Here is a 21,573-nt window from a genome sequence, read left to right as displayed (position 1 = left end):
TGCTACAATATGGATGAACCTTGAAGACACAGTGCTTAGTGAAACAAGCCAGTCCCTAAAGGCGAAAACAATCATACTATATGATTCTACCTATATGAGGTATCTAGAGTTGTCTAATTTTTAGAAAAAGAAGATAGAAGAATGATGATTATCAGGAGCTGGAGGTGGGAAGTGAGGAGTTGTTTACTGAATACAGAGTTTCAGTTTTATTAAGATGAAAAAGTCATGAAGGTTTCCTTCACAGCAATGCAAATATACTTAATACTACTGAACTGTACACTTAGAAATAGTTAAGATGGTAAGTTTTATGTATTTTTTACCACACAAAAATTAAAAATCCCTGTTTATAGGTATTTCAATTCTTCCATGTTTTCTGGAATACAAAACTGCAACAATCACTAAAACCGAGGACAGAAATGAAAAATAATTATAACAGCTAACCCTTATTGGATCATTATTCTAGATCAAGCACTATGCTATTTTCTATTTCCTGTTTCATTTAATCATCATTACAGCTTTACGAGGTAGACAGCATCATCCACGCTGAGTTTACAAAGAGAAAACTGAAGTACAGCAGAGTTATATAATTTGTCCAAGATTACATAGCTAATGAGTAGTAGAATCTGCATATGAGCCCATGCAGTCTGGTTTGGATCAGTGCATCTAACTCCTGGGTACAGGTCTCATCAAACTAGTAAGAAACACTCTGGAGATGAATTTAAGCTCTCAGTAATTAGTTTGTTGTTAAGTCGCTAAGTCGTGTCTAACTCTGCACTCCCATGGACCGCCACACATCAGGCTTCCCTGTACTTCACTATCTCCTGGAGTTTGTTCAAACTCATGTCCACTGAGTTGGCGATGCCATCCAACCATCTCATCCTCTGTCGCCCCCTCTCCTCCTGCCCTCAATCTTTCCCAGCATCAGTCTTTCCCAGCATCAGTCTTTCCTGACTCATTTTCTAATGAGTCGGCCCTTTGCATCGGGTGACCAAAGTATTACAGCTTCAGTTTCAGCAGATAGATCTTTTTTCTGCACTTTCATCTCTGATTAATTTGCATTAAATTCTCTCATTTCCCATCTTTCCTTCTTTCTTCCAAGGAAAAGACTCAGTCACCTTAACCATGTAAATCTTAGTTGTAAGAATTAAAAATTTCTCTTGATCCAAACATTTTAGCAGAAGCCACTCATCAACATGGCTCAAAATAACTAAAATTGTTCAGCACCTTCATTATCTGCTAATATATCTTCATTGTTTTTGCCTGAGTAGTAGGAAAAGTAATAAACACAGAACTACTTCAGAACTACTTAGAGGTTAATTCTCACTACTGACAGTAGCTTGTATTCAAGAAATGTGCAATCACAACTACCCCCTGTAGAATCTAAACTAATTTCAATTTTTGTGTAAGACAAGCAGAAGGAACAAAAAGAAAGTGAAGTCGCTCAGTCGTGTCTGACCCTCAGCGACCCCATGGACTGTAGCCCACCAGGCTCCTCCATCCATGGGATTTTCCAAGCAAGAGTACTGGAGTGGGGTGCCATTTTCTTCTCCAGGGGATCTCCCCAGCCCAGGGACTGAACTCTGATCTCCCGAATTGCAGGCAGGTGCTTTACCGTCTGAGCCATCAGGGAAGGAAAAAAGGCTTCCAAATTAATGAGGTACTTAACCTGCCTGAGCTTCACTTTCATCATTTTCTCATTATCTCCTGGCAAGTTGTTGAGAAGATTAGGCTAGTTAATAGATACTAAACACCCAGCACACAAAGCTTGGTACAAATTAAGTGTTCGATGGACAGTAACTACTATTACCATACATAAAGGGGGTTTACTGGCAGTCTTAGATACAAGAATTGGATGAGGTTGTCTTTATGATTCCTTCTCCAGTATCCTTCCAATCATGGTAGGCATGTAGTATAACATGTTGGAGAGGCTCCAAACCCACCCAAGCAAAAGCAATGATGGCCACTCTTTATCACTCGAACCTTGCTTTATTATTGTGGCTGCTCCTCCACTAATATCTGTGCCCTGGAATCCTTGATTGGATTCCTGCCTTGCCCAGCAGTTCTCCCACTGACCAAGGTCCTAACCAGCACCCCAATCCTCACACATGTGCATTTCATGCTGATGGATCCCAGGGTCCTCAGCTTTGGGTACCACTCTTCCCCAGTGACTACCTGCCTCCTCCTCGACTTCTGACTACTTGCTACACAGGCTTGGCCAGCTGCCTGGGCCGAGGGGTGGGAGAGAGCTGGGGGCACGAATTGGATGTCTTTGCTTGAGTTGTGCTTTGTTTTGAAAACAGAACTTCAGGTTTCTGACGTGAGAAGCAGACATATTTTCACCCCAGGAGCACTGACCTTCTGCTCCTCAGTTACCAGCTTGGCCTACCTTCTCTGCTGGACTGCTCTGGCCTCCAAAACGAGGAGGCTCGGAGTTGATAACCCATCTGACTGTTTTTCCCCATCCTAACAAAATTCTTGCAGTTGTAACTCTTCATAACTCTTTATAAACATTTCTAGTATTGTGATTTCTCCTCATTTTCCCTTCTTTGGGTGAGAAATGCCTCCAAAGCTCACATTTTGGCACCAGAATCCCTAGATTGTTTTTATAGTCCCAGCGTAGCACTTCTTTGTTACAGCTCAATATTCCTAAATTTTGTTCCAAGTCATTATTTTACATTTATAAAGATCGGGTTGTATTAATTGGTTCCAGCTTTCAAAATGTTCCATCAGAGGTTATTTTCTGCTATTTTGATAGTGGTTTCTAAACCCTAAAGTGCCAAGGCCCTGATGTGGGCCGTGTTCTCTAAGCATCCCTAAAGGACTGATGTGGGACAGAAAAGATACGCAGACCCTGGGCCTCTCTGTGCTCTTTGAAGACTATACTGGCCATAATAGCTTCAAAGAATTTCAACAAGTTCCTAAGACATGACCTTCGCTTTCCGAAAACCACGTTGGCCAGGCTTGTCTTAATCAAGCTGTGCTTTTCTAAGCATCCTTTTACTTGATCTCCTGCAGCAGTTTTTAATACTTTCCCTACAAGTGAAGTTAAACTAACTGGCCTGTAATTTCCTGGTGTGTCCCTAAGCTCTATGAAATAACGGCATTAGGTTGGCTACCTTCCAATTCTTCCTGAATTTTTTAGTTTTGTTTTAAAACACAGGATTGAAAAGGCCAGAGAATGCTTCCTGTCTCGCTTTCCCTTCGTTCCTTCCATGACATACTGCTCTCTCTGTTCCCAGTAGATCTGCCATTTTAATAACTTCAAACCTCTTAAATGTGTTCACATATTATTTGTTCCTATCTCTGAAGCATGAGTTTTCCATTTTTCATTTTGACAAGGGCCACCCCCCAAAACAAGGGCTTACAATTCTATCGAATAGACTTAATTCGAGGCACTGTTTAAGGAATGAGTTTCACATTAGGAATCTGGAAAAGTGTGGAAACTAGATAATAATTAAGCCTCTGTCCTGCTTGTGAGTTATTATGAATACATGTTGGGGAAAATTTGAGAAATATGTCTACACACCCAGGAGTAGGGATCAAAAAATGGAACTATTACCTCTGGGGTTCTAATCCAATGTACTAGAAAAGTGTCTTTAAAAATGTGGTGAAACTAATTAGATCTGAAGATATAAAAATTTGCATCCTATACTTGTTTAAACTGCATTTGGTTGATAACTCATATCTAATACAAAAGTCTTTCCACATTTAATGATCTCCCAAAATTATTTCCTAATGGAAAAGCCCATCTTAATATACTTTGAAAAAAGTTTTTGTTTTTTACTGATGGGGTAAAGAGGAAAATTAATAATTATTTCTATTTGTAAAATTGCAATGTATTATATGAAGTTTAGGATTGTCCATGTTTGTTATTGTATAGAATTGACTATTCTTTGAAGTGAGCCATAAATGAGGATATAAAAACCTTTATTCTTTATGGATGACTTTGTTTCAGCAGACTGTTGGGATTTTGTTTGTATAGTGACCCGATTTGTCTTTTCTGAATAAGTCAGAGACAGGCACATAAACCACAGTCTGTGTGTGGACAGAGTCTCGCTTCCCATAGTGAGGTACAGTAATCACCATTGTGAAATAAGAACTACAGAGCACAATATAAAACTTTTAAGACAGCTGACTCTGATTTCAGATAAGTTGGGTAAATGATCCCTTTGCCCAGTTGGTACTTTTTTCTTTTAATTTATCAAAGCCACAATGTCAAAGTCTGAAAATTTTACATCTAAGAGAGTTTCAGAAAAACATCTATTTCTGCTTTATTGACTATGCCAAAGCCTTTGACTGTATGGATCACAATAACCTGTGGAAAATTCTGAAGGAGATGGGAATACCAGACAACCTGATCTGCCTCTTTAGTTACCTGTATGCAGGTCAGGAAGCAATAGTTAGAACTGGACATGGAACCACAGACTGGTTCCAAATAGGAAAAGGAGTATGTCAAGGCTGTATATTGTCACCCTGCTTATTTAACTTCTATGCAGAGTACATCATGAGAAATGCTGGGCTGGAGGAAGCACAAGCTGGAATCAAGATTTCCGGAAGAAATATCAATAACCTCAGATATGCAGGGATATGCAGGGAGAAGGCAATAGCAATGGCAACCTAGTACTCTTGCCTGGAAAATCCCATGGACGGAGGAGCCTGGTGGGCTGCAGTCCATGGGGTCACGAAGAGTGGACATGACTAAGCAACTTCACTTTCACTTTTCACTTTCATGCATTGGAGAAGGAAATGGCAACCCACTCCAGTGTTCTTGCCTGGAGAATCCCAGGGATGATGGAGCCTGGTGGGCTGCCATCTATGAGGTTGCACAGAGTCGGACACAATTGAAGCGACTTAGCAGCAGCAGCAGCAGATATGCAGATGACACCACCCTTATGGCAGAAAGTGAAGAAGAACTAAAGAGCCTCTTGATGAAAGTGAAAGAAGAGAGTGCAAAAGTTGGCTTAAAGCTGAATGAACATTCAGAAAACTAAGATCATGGCATCTGGCCCCATCACTTCATGGCAAATAGATGGGGAAACAGTGGAAACAGTGGCTGACTTTATTTTTGGGGGGCTGTAAAATCACTGCAGATGGTGATTGCAGCCATGAAGTTAAAAGATGCTTACTCCTTGGAAGTAAAGTTATGACCAACCTAGATAGCATATTAAAAAGCAGAGACATTTCCTTGTCCACAAAGGTCCATCCAGTCAAGGCTATGCTTTTTCCAGTAGTCATGTATGGATGTGAGAGTCGGACTATAAAGAAAGCTGAGCACCGAAGAATTGATGCTTTTGAACTGTGGTGTTGGATAAGACTCTTGAGAGTCCCTTGGACTGCAAGGAGATCCAACCAGTCCATCCTAAAGGAGATCAGTCCTGGGTGTTCATTGGAAGGAGTGATGTTGAAGCTGAAACTCCAATACTTTGGCCACCTGATGCAAAGAGCTGACTCATTTGAAAAGGCCCTGATGCTGGGAAAGATTGGGGGCAGGAGGAGAAGGGCACGACAGAGGATGAGACGGTTGGAGGGTATCACTGACTCAATGTACATGGGTTTGGGTGGACTCTGGCAGTTAGTGATGGACAGGGAGGCCTGGTGTGCTGCGGTTCATGGGGTCGCAAAGAGTTGGGCACGACTGAGTGACTGAACTGAACTGGACTGAACTTATAAATGCTCAGATACCTTAGTCACAAATGGGAGAATTTTTGCATGTATCATACACACAGAGCTTTCTCATAGATAACATTTCAGTTGGCTTTGAATGTCCATCAATATTTTCCTTTTGGTTTTTGTCAGAACTGAGTATACTGGCCAATGAACAGGTCAGATTCTCTCTGCGGACCATGAATGAGTGAGTGAGTGAAAGTCACTAAGTCGTGCCTGACTCTTTGCAACCCCATGGACTCTAGCCTGCCAGGCTCCTCTGTCCATGGAATTCTCCAAGCAAGAATACTGGAGTGGGTAGCCATTCCCTTCTCCAGGGGATCTTCCCAACAAGGGATTGAACCTGGGTCTCTTGCATTGCAGGCAGATTGTTGACCATCTGAGCCACCAGGGAAGTCCATTATGTGGACCATGAAGCAACACAAAAATATTTGTGCACATTTAGAGAATAAACTTAAACGCAGGCATGAATATTAAAGCATAGATTTTTCCCCAGTGTTTTAGATGGTTTCACATAAAATTCCACCTTTAGGATTTTAAAGTTGTAATTAAGCTATGTACAGGTACATACACATACACATTCCTAATTTGTACATATGGCACCATGTAAGGACAAATTTAGTACATGTGCAGTCTGTCTTCTCTTCCCTTCCTGTTCCTTTGCTTGAGCTGTTTGTTCCCTTTACATAGAATGTCCCCATATTTGAAAGTCAGGACCTATCTCTACCCAAGGGTGGGCAGCTTTGATCCCAGTGAAAGAAGGCTGGGTATGTGGCAAAGTGCAAAAATCTGAGGCTACATATTTAACTATGGTAAATTCATCAAATCCAATTTCCTCAAATTTTCTAATTTCTAAAATTTGTACCTTCTTTATGCTTCCATTGCCCTCTATGTAAAATGGGGATATATATGTACGTATATATACAGCATATAATTTTAATTGTAGTATGGGTCAATTGGGAAAACATATTTAGAAGATGAAAACTGTCAGCTCCACTTCCTTTCCAATGCCACCTTCTCTGCAAGGCTCCTCTAGCTCTCACCACCTAGGCTAACCTAACCTCATCTTCTGTGAAATGCCCAGAATACTCCATTTCTCCTTCATAGACTTCACTGACAATTTTCTGCATTGTGTCATACAATTTAACAAACATATACTGAATACCTACTCTGTATCAGGCATGTCTATTTTCTTTTTTTCCCCCTAACTAATCCTTAAACTTCTTGAGGTTAGGATCTGTATACTATTCATATTCCACTCCTTCCACTGTCTAGATAGTCTGACACCTAGTGCTTGAAGAAGAATGTATTTATTGTTTGGCATTTAGTAACACTGGCTACTAAAAATGCAAGAAATGTCTGTATATCCATTCTCAAATGTGTACACATCTTCATATAGAATTACATGGTGGAAATTATATGCAATGCCAGTATTTGGGATCATAACCATTTTCATCCTCATGATGAAATACTACCACTATTACTACTAGAATGATGAAGTGATAGCTAACATTCCTGAGACCATATACAAAGGGGCAAATTCTCTTTCCATTCCCACATGGGTCTTTGGAGTAGTTCCTACCAGAGCAAAACCAGTTTCCCTAAAGAGAAGGCGAAAGAACACGTGGACTGCTGTCTCTGTGGAATCACATTAGCAGAAACCTAAGCATGTTTTCAAAGAATGATAATTTATAAATAAAGACTATCTCACAAACACAGTATGGAGGCTAGATGAAATTCTCAAGTTTCAGGGGGAAATTACATAATTTCAAAACGAGGCTGTGTGTACATAGCACCGAGCCATCCAAATGAAAGCTTGAGCAAATCACTGTGGAATGCGGTCTTTGCTGGCCCAGACATTTCAAGTCGTTATTGGAAATATGTAATGTGGTTCTGACACTCTTTTACTACTCATGGATCAACTGCATTAGAGTGAAGTTTCACTTGAATGCTCTGCTCCTAATCGACCGCAGTTTGGGAAACCAGAAAGCCAAATAGGTTAGAATTGTGTTTAAAGTAAGAATGAAGAGGCTCTGACTTAAGGCTGATGAGAGTATCCTACAAATAGAAGTCAGGGTCAGTGTATAGCCTTTATATTATCTATTTTGAGCTCTCCCTCCTCCAAAGCGGAGATTTAAAAGGAGACAGAACTCTATGAATTTCCCATGTAACAGAAGCAATTTTGTTGGATTATCTTTTCTTCCTTTGAGAAGGAAAATACAAGACTTCCTAAACAGGCTCTTGAGGAATTCACCTGCGGCCACTGTCCCAGTTGCTACCGACCATGAAAGGTTTTAAGCAGAAGTAGAGCTAAGAGCGGGCTGTCTGCATGCCTGGAAGGTCCAGTGGTCCTCAAAGAGTTTGGCTTCTGGGCCTCTTTCATGGCCACCACTCCTAACTGCCTTGAGACTCTCAGTACGCACTGATTGTAGCATTTCACTTCTCTTGGGAAGAGGGGCCAAAACAGGTCCTGAGTGTGGAGGGACTGAGGTTGGAGATGTGCTCTCTTTCCCAGGTGTGCATGCTGGCCTTGGCTGATACTACCCAGGAGCCCGCATTGGATCCACTTTTGCTACAGTGACTACATTAATGCAGGTCTGGTGCATTCCAGGTCCATCTCTGTGATGCGCATCCTGCCTTCCCTTCTCTTCTGAAACCATTCAGAAGAGCGTCTGTGAGCCGGTGTGGGAAGCTTGTTGCCCAAATGCTCCCCTGGAAGAATGTGGGGGAGCCAGATGTGAGATGGACCTCCTCTGAGTGAAGGCTCCTCAGAGTCCCAGCACAGATTGGAGATGAATGGCTTTCTAATTGAACTCTGGGTCTGTAACATCGGGCTATCCCACATCCAAGTTAAGATGCCTGTCCACATCAGATGTAAAAACTGGCCCGTTATCATCCCTGATTTTCTCTGAGCATCTTTGAAGAAGAAAGAGTCCTTTGGGTGGGAGGGGGAGGGGGGGCTAATTGATCCCAGGCCTGAGAATTGGACGTGGATTTCTATGGCTACTTCAGAAGAAAACTTCCAATATTTTAAATCCAGGTATCACATAATGTTTCAACTTGGGCACACACATGTGGGACATCCTAACAAAAGATAGAAGGCATGTTCTCTGACCTTAACAGTGCAGAACGAGTTTTCCATGACAGCAGGGGTAGTGCAGCAAGAGTTAATGCTACAAAACCCACAGTATTGGCAGTCGTAAATAAATCCAGGGGAGCCCATTCAGATAGTACTCAGGCAACACTACAGAGCCTATTATGAAACCATCCAAGAACCGAGACACATAAAAACTTTTATTAGTCATCACTGAAATAAAGTGCAAACAAGTTTGTTTTGAAAGATCCCAAAATCTTTACGCTTTTGGTCTGCAGAGTCATAAAAATAGTGCCTGACAAATTTTAAGTGATATTCTAATTAATTGTTGGATTTTTATAGTTTCTTGTAAGATGGATATTAACAAGGCAGGGTAAGAGGAAAGCCCCTGTACTGAGCCTGAGTTCTAAGTCCTTTGCACAAACCCACTGGCCAGCCAGACCAGATTTTTGCATCTGCTAGAAGCGGAATGGATCATTAATCTGAAGATTATTGTTATTTTCACACTGATTAAAGTAGAATGTGAAATGTACACAAAGTTCACAAATGGATGGAAAATTATTCCAGTTGTTTCTCTGTCATGTGCAGGAAGCACTTTCTGGGGCATTTTTACACTGTTTCTTTGGTGAAACTAACACTTTGTAATACACCGATAACACGACCCCCTTTAATACCATCACACACTCAGTAATTACCATAAAAAAGTATGACCCAACACTTTCATATATACACATTTCTGATTTATAGTCTTCAATTGGACACAGTGATAGTGTAGACAATGTGGGACAACTTTTTTCCTAAAAGGGGATTTTGTTAAAAGGGAAATAGATTTTTTTACATGCCCATCATTAGTAACAAACAGCCCCAACAATGAGAGGGGATTTGCTATCAAAAAATGAATTAATTTTTTTAAAAAAAGTGACTATAAAATTATTACTTCAATTCTTGTTTTTAAAAAATTACAAAAGTCTCTTCAATCAATACATTTACCTACCTCATAATATAAGGGAGCATTATTACCACCTACAGGTTTCTTTGCCTTTTTAGATGTACTTCCAAAAAGTGCACTTGATCCATTGACCTGTAAGAAAATTCATTCATAAGGAAAAAGAAGGGCTTACTTAAAGAATACTTAGATAGATGTTCCTTTCAAGTACCTAGATGACTTGAGGGATTGGGGAAGAGATAGCCATCAGTTAGTTCAAATATTTATAGCCACTTTGGTAAGCCATTAGTAATCGTATGAGGACGTGCCATCTGACAGAACTTCTCTGCGTTATCGTTCTCCTCCAACCTCTGACAGCTAGGATTCTTTGGAGGCTTCGTTTTTCCAGTTAGTTATGGCCTTCCTTGGAACATTAAATAGTTTAGTCTTTTATTGCTATTGAGACCTTTATTAAATAATTCCTCACAAAACCTAGCATGTGGAGCCTAGTATGACCTCAGACATTTTTGTTGAATGAATGGATGCTGAAAGGGCAGCATTCACGAACAAAAAACAACCCCGTCCAGATTAGATCTTTCCAAATTTATTCTAGCTAAGTGTTTCAGCAAAGCCATGCACCCAAACTTACCAAACCGCCCAAGAATGTGTTAGTTTTATTGATTTCATTACTTTATTATTTTAAGAAAGACGTCTCCAACGGGCGTCGGGGTGAGAAGGGACAGGTACCTGCTGGACGATGTCTTGCCAGGAGACAATACTGAAGAGTCTGCGCTGAGGGACTTGGACAGCGAGGGTGAGAGCACGAATGAGAACCTCGTCCTCGATCCGGTTTCCAAGGACAAAAGCGATGGAGCCCTTCCAGTCGTTCTGTGACAAAATCAGAAGGAATCAGGTTCTAAGTACTCCTGGGGAGGTAATTTTGTGTCAGAGGCTTCCACTGACAAACAGGGTAACAGTCCTGGAAACCTTACTTTAAAGACAGGCTGACCTTATGGTGTATGTGGGTTTTTGATCCAAGCAGCCACAAGGCGGCAGTATTGTGCCAAATTTCATGCAACTTGCCCCAAAAGCAATTTCCCTGAGAAACGAGACCTATATTTTAAGGAAGACAGTTTTTAATTTTTTAAATGACACATTTTCACTATAATGCTGTGCAATAATACTTTGGTATTAGAAAGCAATAGTTCATCTGTATGTTACATATGTGTATGAATGTACAATTTCCAATGCAGGAATCTTTGTTTTGTTCCCTGATACATCTTAAGACTCTAAATACTGCTAGGAAAATAGGGAGGAGCTTGATAAATATTTTTTGATTGTTTGGTAATATTGAGTGAGTTGCCAAATAGGCTTTTTTTACATGAGGTAAAATTCAATCCCAGAGTTTTTGATGTAAAATATTTTTCACTATTCACCATCCATGGATCTAGTTTTTGTAAAGCACCGAACTAGAATACATATTCTCCTCCTAATGTAAACACAACACTCTCATTGCTAATTCATATGCGAGTTCTTTTCACTCTCAAGAAATAGGCTGCAGTTTTAAACTTGAACATGAAATGTTTCATCAAATAAAAAAATAAGTTACTAAAAAACAATATATTTATTCAGTAATCCCTTTCTATTATAATTTTGTTGGGAAGAAGCAATTCTCTGGAGGAAATGAGGAATGGAATTGACTGACTTTCCCATGATGCGGTGCTGCTGCTAAGTTGCATCAGTCGTGGCTGACTCTGTGCGACCCCATAGGTGGCAGCCGACCAGGCTCCCCCATCCCTGGGATTCTCCAGGCAAGAACACTGGAGTGGGTTGCGATTGCCTTCTCCAATGCATGCAAGTGAGAAGTGAAAGTGAAGTCACTCAGTCGTGTCCGACTCTTCGCGACCCCATGGACTGCAGCCTACCAGGCTCCTCTGTCCATGGGATTTTCCAGGCAAGAGTACTGGAGTGGGTTGCCATTGCCGTCTCTAGGAAAGCCAAACTCATGCAAATCAGGTCTATTGCTTTTGAACACTCACTGCCTTGGGGAGATGGACCAAGCAAACGTGATACATTCATCAGGAAAGGGAGACAATAATAAGGGAGGACACCCTGGCCCTGCGACCTCTTTAGACCTCAGTTTCTCCCTTTATAAAATAAGGGGGTTGGACAGAGGCATATGTAAGATTTCCTCTAGCTCCATTCCAGAGATCTGATAAAAATAGAGTAAAATTCACCCTTGGTCAATTCCAGAATATTGTCTAAGAAGATCTGGAAAGATTTTACAGAAATTTAATGAAACACATACTTTTCCATGGTTCTCTGGGTTTCTGTCCAATTCATGTGTCAAGGTAATGATAAGAACTAGAGTACAGATGGGAGAAAAGACAAATTCTTCTTTACCATCAAAGAGTGACTATTGTTAAATGTCTCTTACTTCTCTGCATGGAAACTCACTAACCCTAACCACATAACAAAACCCACACAATTTTCAGTGTTGTCACCAAAACAAATAACACACATAAAAGCATAAAAATGTCTGTTTAATCTACAAAGTGTGTATTTGTGTTTGTGTACATGTACAAGCATGCATGTAGGTGCGGCTCTGCGTTTCCTTCTGTTAAACTGGATTTAAAATCTTTTTTTGTTGACTAATTCACCATAGGAAGACTGAGCATCTGTTTTTCAAATAGCCTGAGTCTGAAAAGCAAGTGTGATATTTATAACTGGAAAAAAATTCCATAATCACCAAACGACCTTTCTCCACATTGGATGACTTTTCTTTCCTCTCGTCTGCTCCCTCAGTCAAAACTGCAATGACAATCATCATTAAAGAAGAAAAATCTTTCCTTCCTTAGGAAAGTAGATGAAGTTCCTGAACAGGCAATGCCTTGATGTTCCTATGAGTTATAGTTTCTACACTGAAGATTTTAATGGCTACATTTACCCGCTTATCCCACACCCTCTTACAGATTTCCTAGCCAATTTTCAAAAGCTAATGGTGACGAGAAATGGCTGCCTCTCAGCTCTTTGGGGACAATTCACAAAGAGGGCATCGTAATCCACCATCTACCCATTAGTGTCTGGCATTCGAGACAGGTGTTGACTATTTCAGATTGGAAAAAGAAAAAAAAAAGGTGAGGGAAAGAGGAGGAGGTAGGAGGTAACAATTATTGAAATCTGCCATGTGTCAGGCATATGTTATCTCATTGAATCCTTAAGTAATCCCTTTAAATAGGGGCACTAATACTTTATAGATGGAAAAACAGAGGCCCAACGAAGTTAAACAGCTTGTTTCAAGGTCATTTTGGCAGAATTTCATGGAGACCACATACATGGCTCACAATTTTGTGATTATTTCAGAACAGTTTTGAGAGCAAGCCTTTAGGTTCAGAGCGCCTTTCCATAATCCTTAAATTGCACCTAATGGCTATTTTGGCCACAGTATACCTAATAGAGGATGATTTATATCACATGTTCAAGTATATAGAGGTTTCAAAATAGATGATGTATTAAAACTTTAAAATGTCTAAGATTACTTTTTTTTTTTTTATCAAAGACTATTTTACAAAGGCTAAAAGAGTTTGAGGAAATTTTCCCAAGCTTGTCTCTCTCTCAAAGCCCATTGTTCTTGTTGCTTTGCACTGTAGGAGTGCATCTTGACACAAAATCTTTTCCTCTGATTATTGGCGAGGTGCTGAGACTCCTGGGGTCCCAGTGGTCACCCTGTGACAGACTGCCTGCACTAGAGCAGGAGGAGATTTGTTCACGTTCAGAATTCTCTACAAGGTCCATTGGGAGCTAGGCCAAGTGTCTCCATTGGAAGGGGTCTCAAGAGTTCAGTTGAGGTCTACTTTCTGCACTCTCAAGCCCACCAAACACCTACTCTAAAAATTGAGTCTATTTGGCAAAATAGGACCGACCAAGGACTTTGTTGGAATCATGGATTAGTGTCTGATTACCTCACCAGAACCCAGGGAAGCATGAAATGGACTGATCAGACAGTAATAACACAAAGATTGCCTGCCCAGAAGGATGCTCTCACTGGCATTCTGCACTAGGGGGCAGCGAGATGCCAGGAAACACACAATACTCTCATTACAGAGAGCAATCATTTCCAACTGTGTCTAATTAGGGAGACTCGTTAACTAAGTGATGGTTGGCAAATATAATTTTTGAACTTCTTTCTTAGTATTTCAGGATAATGGTAGATTTCAAATCTCTCCAATCTGGCTGCAGTATTAAAAACAGGAAATTAATTTGGAAAAAAAAGTTAAACCCGATTTAAATTTGGCAAAATACTGTTAAAATGCACCCTTCCACTGGTATCCCACCCTAACACGCAACTAAGCATAGTCCTTAAATTTGAGTTCACAGGGCAGCAAGCGAAGTGAGCACAGAGAAAACGAGTGTTGACCAGAGAGGACAAATGAAAGTGCAACACACAGAACCTGATTCATCACACTCCTGAGTCCTGCAGGGCTCCTACCTGTGTGCGAATTTGATTAAGACCGTTCAAGAAGCTTGGGTGTAATTAGCAGCATGAGCCTAGAGAAAGAAACCATTAATCATCTTCAGAAAACTACACTAGATGTATCCAACAGTGAAGGAAGAGGGTTCCAGTCTGGCACATCTCAAACACCTTAGGAAATAAAATCAGCTTTCTATTGCCGGCAGACATCTACTGAACATGCTTATTGCCAAGTCTTGCCCTCGAGTAGTTACTGATAAAGTCATTCCCAGGATGGAATGAAGTCACAAATGGACACAACCCATTACCTTCTATTTACTTTATCAGCCTCACCTAATTTGAAGCCTGGCAGGAGGGTGCCCTAACCCAAACACATGCCCGACTCCTACGGCAAGAAAGTACTCAAGTAAATGCAGAGAATCTGGCTGCTCGCATAAACCCACTGTCCCAGAGACACACGGTAGATTCATAACAAATTTTCTTTCATACATTGAAAATTCTCCAACTTTCACTTAGGCATTCCTATATTCTAATATAATTACCAAAACCCTTTCAAATGTAAGTGAAAAGTAGTACAGTGTAGGGCACTTAACTCAATATGCTGTCATGAACCATAATGGAAATGAATATGTAGAAAGAATATATGTGTATATATATATATAAATATATATATACATATATGTAAAACTGAATCACTTTGCTGTATAGAAGAAAGTAACACAGCATTATAAATCAAATACACGTCAATAAAATAAATTGAAAAAAATAAGTGAAAAGTAGCTTTTCCATGATGAGAGTGAGAGTTCTTCCTTCTGTTAGCACAATTAATTGGCTGGTACAGGGAATACAAGGGCAAATATGCATGTGCTCTCTTCTGCGTCCTTTGCTAGTCTCAGGGGGTCTGCTGCCCTGGATGATCGGGGTGAGATTCCCTCAGTCCTCTACCCAGAACTGATTGGAACCTGTGGAGCTCTATGAAGCAAAAAGCCCTATAAAGCCCCAAATAAAATCAATGCAACATTGAAAAAGTCAGGTTTTTGTTGAGAGTTATCTAACACTGTGCAGATATGCAAACCTGTACTTTATGTCAATACTCTGCTGAAAGGATAACCTTTTTGTTAAGTAGATTTACTGCCTAATGGACAGGGATTTGTGAATGTCTTTTTCATACAGCGTTTTTCCTTCAAAAGGAGTCTTGGATCTCCATCAGCAAAGGAGTGTTAGTATGGGCTGTTGGCCAGAAGAAGAAATATTTTTATTACATTGAACTGGCTGCTATAATCGTATTTGTTAAAAGGGGATCCTAACTGTAAAATGAGTTGGAAATATAAGTTAAAAATTGGGTACACATTGCTATGTAACAAACAAGAACAATACAAAGGACCGGGATGCAGTCTGACTGTCTTTACTAAATAAGTTCGCTTCCCTGGTGTCTCAGATGGTAAAGAATCTGCCTGCAATGCGGGAAACCTGGGTTCGATCCCTGGGTTGGGAAGATCCCCTGGAGGAGGGCAGGGCAACCCATTCCAGTAATCTTGCCTGGAGAATCCCCACAGACAGAGGTGCCTGGTGGGCTACAGTCCATGGGGTCGCAAAGAGTTGGACACCACTGAGTGGCTAAGTACACATGGATGCTTCTTTAATTATAGGTTTCTCACAATTTATTATAAACGCTACAGTTTGGCTTCTTTAATTATAGGATGCTTCTTTAATTATAGGTTTCTCACAATTTATTATAAACGCTACAGTTTGGCATCTCATCACCATGCTGTTATAAGTGTTCCTTATTTAGGAATTATTTCACAGAACTGTCACATTTTCTCAAGGAGACTGTAAGCCCTTTAGATTGGAAACATTGTTTTATGTGCTTTTGGAGCTCATAGTGCCCAGCAGTGAATGTAAAACAGAGCAGGGTTCTCTCTGTGTAAATATCTGTTAATCAACAGAGAAGATGCTTAGAAAGAAATCTGACCCTGGGAATCATAAAGCCCTAGAATGTCAGGGCTGAGCAGGACCTACAGTCCCTAGCCTTGAAGTCCTTTGGGAGGAAAACAGACTGGATCTGATCTAACATGGTTCATATCAGGGGTCAGTAACAAGGGTGTGGGAAGCCAAACCCTGCTAAGCCATCCCCCTGCTAAGACCTGTTTCCTGGGAGTGACTTAGACCAGTAGGCAGACTGGCAGCTAGGGGAAGGAGGCAGCTCTTTCTGAGAGGAGGGAAAAGCCAGAGAATCACATACACGTACGTGCTGACTAAAAAACGACTCCTCCCACCTCTGTCCTTCTTCCTACTTTCTCCCATATCCCATCAAAAAGGCCATTGGTGGGCAGTTCCCGCTTCCCTTTCACCTATTGCCTATGGGCTGCAAATTCTATGCTTCCTTTCTCTTTTAAGATGCCTTTGACATTCTTAGGGGCTTGATTTTAGGGTGGAAGGTATCAGAGTAGGGTGGGGAGAGAAGAAACCACACATAAAATGGGTCATCTAAGTCCAGAATGTACACCTGATTCTTGTCTTCTACAGTAACACCACCCTCTCTGAACACACTCTGACTTCGTCCAGGAGTGTGGTCGTCATCATTGTTGTTCAGTCGCTCAGTTGTGTCCAACTCTCTGAGACCCCATGGACTGCAGCACACCAGGTTTTCCTGCCCTTCACCATCTCTGGACCCTTGCTCAAATTCACGTCTATTAAGTCAGTGATGCCATCCAACTATCCTGTCCTCTGTTGTCCCCTTGTCCTCCTGCCTCCAATCTTTCCCAGCATCAGGGTCTTTTCTAACAAATCAGCTTTGGCCGAATTTTCTGACTTCATCCAGGAGTGTGCTGAATCAGATTGCCCACCGCGCTTCCTGACTCTATTCAGTGAGGCTGTGTTGATAGCCTGAAATTTGCTGCGGTGGGAGCATTTACACTATGGCACTAGCAATGCTACGAATCAGAGCTTCCCTCCTGAAGAGCAGGTTATTAAATATTTAGCAGCACACTGTGGCCCCATCCCAGGAAGGTCTGTGGGTCTGAGACTGACTTAGAGCTGATCTTGACTTAAAAGGCCAAGGCTGTAGCTGAGAAAATACTGAAGGGCAAAGCAGATTTTCTCCATCCTCCCCCTTCCTGCCCCTAATACACATTGTGCAGCCATGTGCCATGTGAATTCATAATTAAATGTCTGTTGATGCTGGTTCAGTGGTGGCTGGGCCTTTAGCACTATCCTTCAAAATGGGCCTATAAAAAGCAGGTGACGAGGTAAGGACAGAGAGGCCACTGTGGTAGAAGCAGGGCCAACCCACTCCAAGGCTCTCCTTTCCTCTTGGCCATCTCAAGGGTTACTTCCTCACTCAGGACCTGAGCACTGTGGCTGTTGCTGTGGGAGGTCCCCACTACTCCCTGCCCACAGGTGATGAAGCTCCCTCATACTCTGGTGGCCCCTTGGAAAGGCATTGGTCATTGTGGCATAGTGATCTTTGAGCCTAGCCTCAGGATACAGAATGCCTGTTTTTGAAGCTCATTGAACAAGCTGTGCATCCTTGGGCAAGTTACTTAACTTCTCTGTGCCTCATGTATAAATAAGGGCAAATACAGTACCTTGCTGCTAAGTCACTTCAGTCATGTCTGACTCTATGCGACCCCATAGATGGCAGCCCACCAGGCTCCCCCGTCCCTGGGATTCTCCAGGCAAGAACACTGGAGTGGGTTGCCATTTCCTTCTCCATTTAACTCTAATCCCTGTCTTTTCAAAGCTGATGATGGGTTGACATCTCTGACAGATCTGCGCTTGGGATTGTTTTAAAGATTGAATGAGAAAATCTATAGAGAGCCTTTCTCGGCACAGCACTTAGCAATAATCAAAGCCATCATGATGGATATTATTTTGGGAGTTTTCCTTGCATTAGTCATTAGAACAAACATAGTTATCCCATACATGCTGTTTCAAGTGTGGAAAGCTTATGGGTGAACCAAGAAAAAAATCAAACAATATCAACAGCTGCCTCATGAGTGACAATTTGTAAAACAGTTTTCTTTTGATAACAATAAACTTGTTAATTAATATATTTTTAAAATATTTTAGGTCTTTGGAAGAGATGGTAAAAAATCATGAACACAGTATATTTAAAACTCTACAGGTATAGAATTTTGGGAGCTGTGGGAGAGAATGTGAGTGTGAGGCAGGAGAAGGCTTTAAATCATTTTGTACTTGGCGCAGATCTGTCAGAGATGTCAACCCATCATCAGCTTTGAAAAGACAGGGATTAGAGTTAAATGGAGAAGGCAATGGCAACCCACTCCAGTACTCTTGCCTGGAAAATCCCATGGACGGAGGAGCCTGGTGGGCTGTAGTCCATGGGGTCGCTAAGAGTCGGACACGACTGAGCAACTTCCCTTTCACTTTTCACTTTCATGCATTGGAGAAGGAAATGGCAACCCACTCCAGGGGTCTTGCTGGAGAATCCCAGGGACGGGGGAGCCTGGTGGGCTGCCGTCTATGGGGTCGCACAGAGTCGGACATGACTGAAGCGACTTAGCGGCCGCAGCAGCAGAGTTAAATGAGTACAGAGGCTGACGGAGAACAGGATGAGTTCTGAAACAGCCATACACAGAAGACTGGGTACCAGGCTAGTTTTCATTAGAGATGGGGACCTGCTTACTTGAAGAACTTGGATCAAATGTTTGATATTTGCATTGCAAATACTCACCTGGTTAATCTTATGGATCCAGATCTGAAATACTGATATCAGGTAGGACTAGATCTTTAAAACAAAAGCAAAGTGAGCTTTTCTGGTAAGTGGCCTGAGCTGACCTCTAAAAATGGTGCGCTATTCACTTGACCCAGAAAACGCCACAAAATCATGCAAATCAAGGGTTCTTTGTGTTCACTTTAAGAACACTCATGAAGTCACCCAGGCCATTAAGGGCATGCATATCCAAAAAGCCACCAAGTATCTGAAAGATGTCACTTTAAAGAAACAACACGTGCTAGTCCATTGTTCGGTACTAGTGACTTTAGCAGCAGTCCGTTGTTACAAACGGTAGAGTTGGTAGGTGTGCACAGGCCGAACAGTGGGTCTGGATGGGAAGGGTTGGTGGCCCCAAAAAAGTGCCGAAGTTTTACTGCACATGCTCAAAAATGCAGAGACTAATGCTGGACTTTAGGGCATAGATGTAGATTCTCTGGTCATTGAGCAGGTCCAAGTGAAACAAAGCCCCGCGGGTGCAGGATTTACAGACCTCCTGGTCGGATCAATTCCTCCATGAGCCCTCCTGGCCACATTGAGATTATCCTTACAGAAAAAGAACAGATTGTTCCTAAACCAGAAGAGGAGGTTGCACAGAAGTAAAAGATAGCTCAGAAGAAACTGAAGAAACAAAAACTTATGGCCTGGAAATAAATGCTGCAAAAAATAGATGCAAATAAAAGTTAAAAAAAGAAAAAAGCAAAGTGACTGAAGTTTATTCTGGATAGAGACCCTTAGGGCAACCCTCTCTCTGGATAAGACCTGTTGCTGCTGTATTCTGGCTCCCCTGTGTCCTGATGGGTGAATTTCTAGAATTCCCCATCCATTCTCTTGGGTAGAATAAAAGTATCCACATCACTTCCTATTCAACTCAGAGTCTTAATAGTTGATTTTGCTAACTGGATAAATAAATATACCCCAAGATTTTGGTAAAATTAAAAGAAAAAATTTTAAAGTATTTTCTTCTTTCCAAGCTACCTACAGTTTTCAAAGGAATCACAGTGACTCCTGGACTAACTCAAAGGGATGCCCTGCTGAGGAAGGTATTTTAGGCAATGGGCTGGGGCAGTGGAAAAGGCTTCGCTAGAATCATATCACCTAGATAACTTCCTCCTGTGCCCATGTGCCTGGCATATAGTAACATTCAATAAATGTTCCTGGAACTTAGCAGCCAAAACCACACACTAAAGAGAATTTTCACACATTCTTAATATGGGAATGCCAACTAAGTACGTGGCATTTTATCAGCTACACTTAGCACTTTGGAGGGAACCATGTCTCTGGATTAATGAGCATTTGAATGAAAGGAGGAGTATATTCTCTTGCAGTTTAGACAACACTACAATGCCTTATGGAGAAGGTGATGGCACCCCACTCCAGTACTCTTGCCTGGAAAATCCCATGGATGGAGGAGCCTGGTGGGCTGTAGTCCATGGTGTCGCAAAGAGTTGGACATAACTGAAGTGACTTAGCAGCAGCAGCACAATGCCTTATATTCATTGATAAGAACTCAGCAGTCCAGAAACATCTTTTCTGTGTATGCACAGTACTTATCTGGTGATCCTTGCTTCATGAATTAAATATGATCACTAATTAAAATTATTGAAGTTCTGGTGTAAATATGCAGAGCTTTGAGATGGTATCCAATTCCGCCTCTGTAGTTTCTCAGCCAAACGACCTTGGATCTATCTTTGTGACAGTTTTCTCATTTATAAAAACAGATCTAATAACACAAACTTCCAAAGATTGTTGTATATACACAATAAATAAATGTGTGTATATATATATATATAACATATATACACATATATTATATATATATACAACTTACAAAATGCTTCATATATACTGAAGCATTTTGTAAGTTGTAAAATTCCATGCAAAATAAAATATTAATACCTGTAAAGAAAAAATTCAAAATTTCCTTAGAAAGTCCTGCAAAAATGGGTTAAATCAGGTGATCATGTCTTTAATTTTCAACTTGGATATGTCCTGAAGATCTTCCGACAGCCTCTGAGCTTAGGCTGTTTGATTGTTGCTCTTTTGTCTCTCTGGTTTCTTGGCCCATCCCAGCAATCTAGCACGTGAGTCTAATTCAGTTTTGCTCCATGCATCAGAGAGTTTTAAGACAGCTATTAAAACACCACATGGAAAAGCTTTGCAGGGAATTCTACTCCACACAGAAACCACAGAAACCACTACACACCTTAACTATCTCCCCGCCCCCCAGAGTTGGCTAAAATTACGGCTCCATTATGTTAGTACAAGCCAACCAGTTTTATTGCTTGGAGCAAAATCTGAGGTCCAAAATGAACTTCAGAGCATAAAAAGTAAGGCAAACCTCAAAAGGAAACAAGCTTCTTTGGGTTTTGAAACAAATATTACATATCAGAGGCATTCTTCTAACAGAGGAGACCAAGCAAAGCCAAGAGGCGTCCTGCTAATTGCTCCACAAATGTAAAATTGGAATCAGGGACTCACCCCAAAGAAAGATCTCTTTTCATCATCAGATATTAAAGGCTACAACCTTTCATCAATTCCCTCCTCAGACATGAGACCCTTATGTGCCTTCCTTGAGTCCCTTCAGTGTTGAGTTACTATCTTCCACATTAAAAACTAAGATATGTGTGTGTGTGTGTGTATATATATAATATTTATTTATTTACTTGGATGCCTTGGGTCTC

General features: G+C 41.1%; 1 protein-coding gene across 3 annotated transcripts in view; it reads right to left on the bottom strand.

Moving 5' to 3' along the window:
- Window positions 1-21,573, bottom strand: part of SPAG17 (sperm associated antigen 17) — a 252,300-nt gene that overhangs the window by 210,122 nt on the left and 20,605 nt on the right. For all 3 annotated transcript variants that reach the window (XR_003510028.1, XM_027535676.1, XM_027535679.1), the window contains exons 2-3: window positions 10,431-10,571; window positions 9,753-9,839 (exon numbers count right to left, since the gene is read on the bottom strand). Coding sequence is in view for 2 of the 3 variants with exons in the window: in XM_027535676.1 (XP_027391477.1) it covers window positions 9,753-9,839; window positions 10,431-10,571 (228 nt within the window). In the remaining variant the exon portion in view is untranslated. The remainder of the gene's footprint in view (window positions 1-9,752; window positions 9,840-10,430; window positions 10,572-21,573) is intronic.

This window comes from Bos indicus x Bos taurus, chromosome 3 (assembly GCF_003369695.1).
Source record: "Bos indicus x Bos taurus breed Angus x Brahman F1 hybrid chromosome 3, Bos_hybrid_MaternalHap_v2.0, whole genome shotgun sequence".
In the NCBI taxonomy this organism is placed as follows: Eukaryota; Metazoa; Chordata; class Mammalia; order Artiodactyla; family Bovidae; genus Bos; species Bos indicus x Bos taurus.
This window is presented reverse-complemented; position numbering and strand designations above follow the sequence as displayed.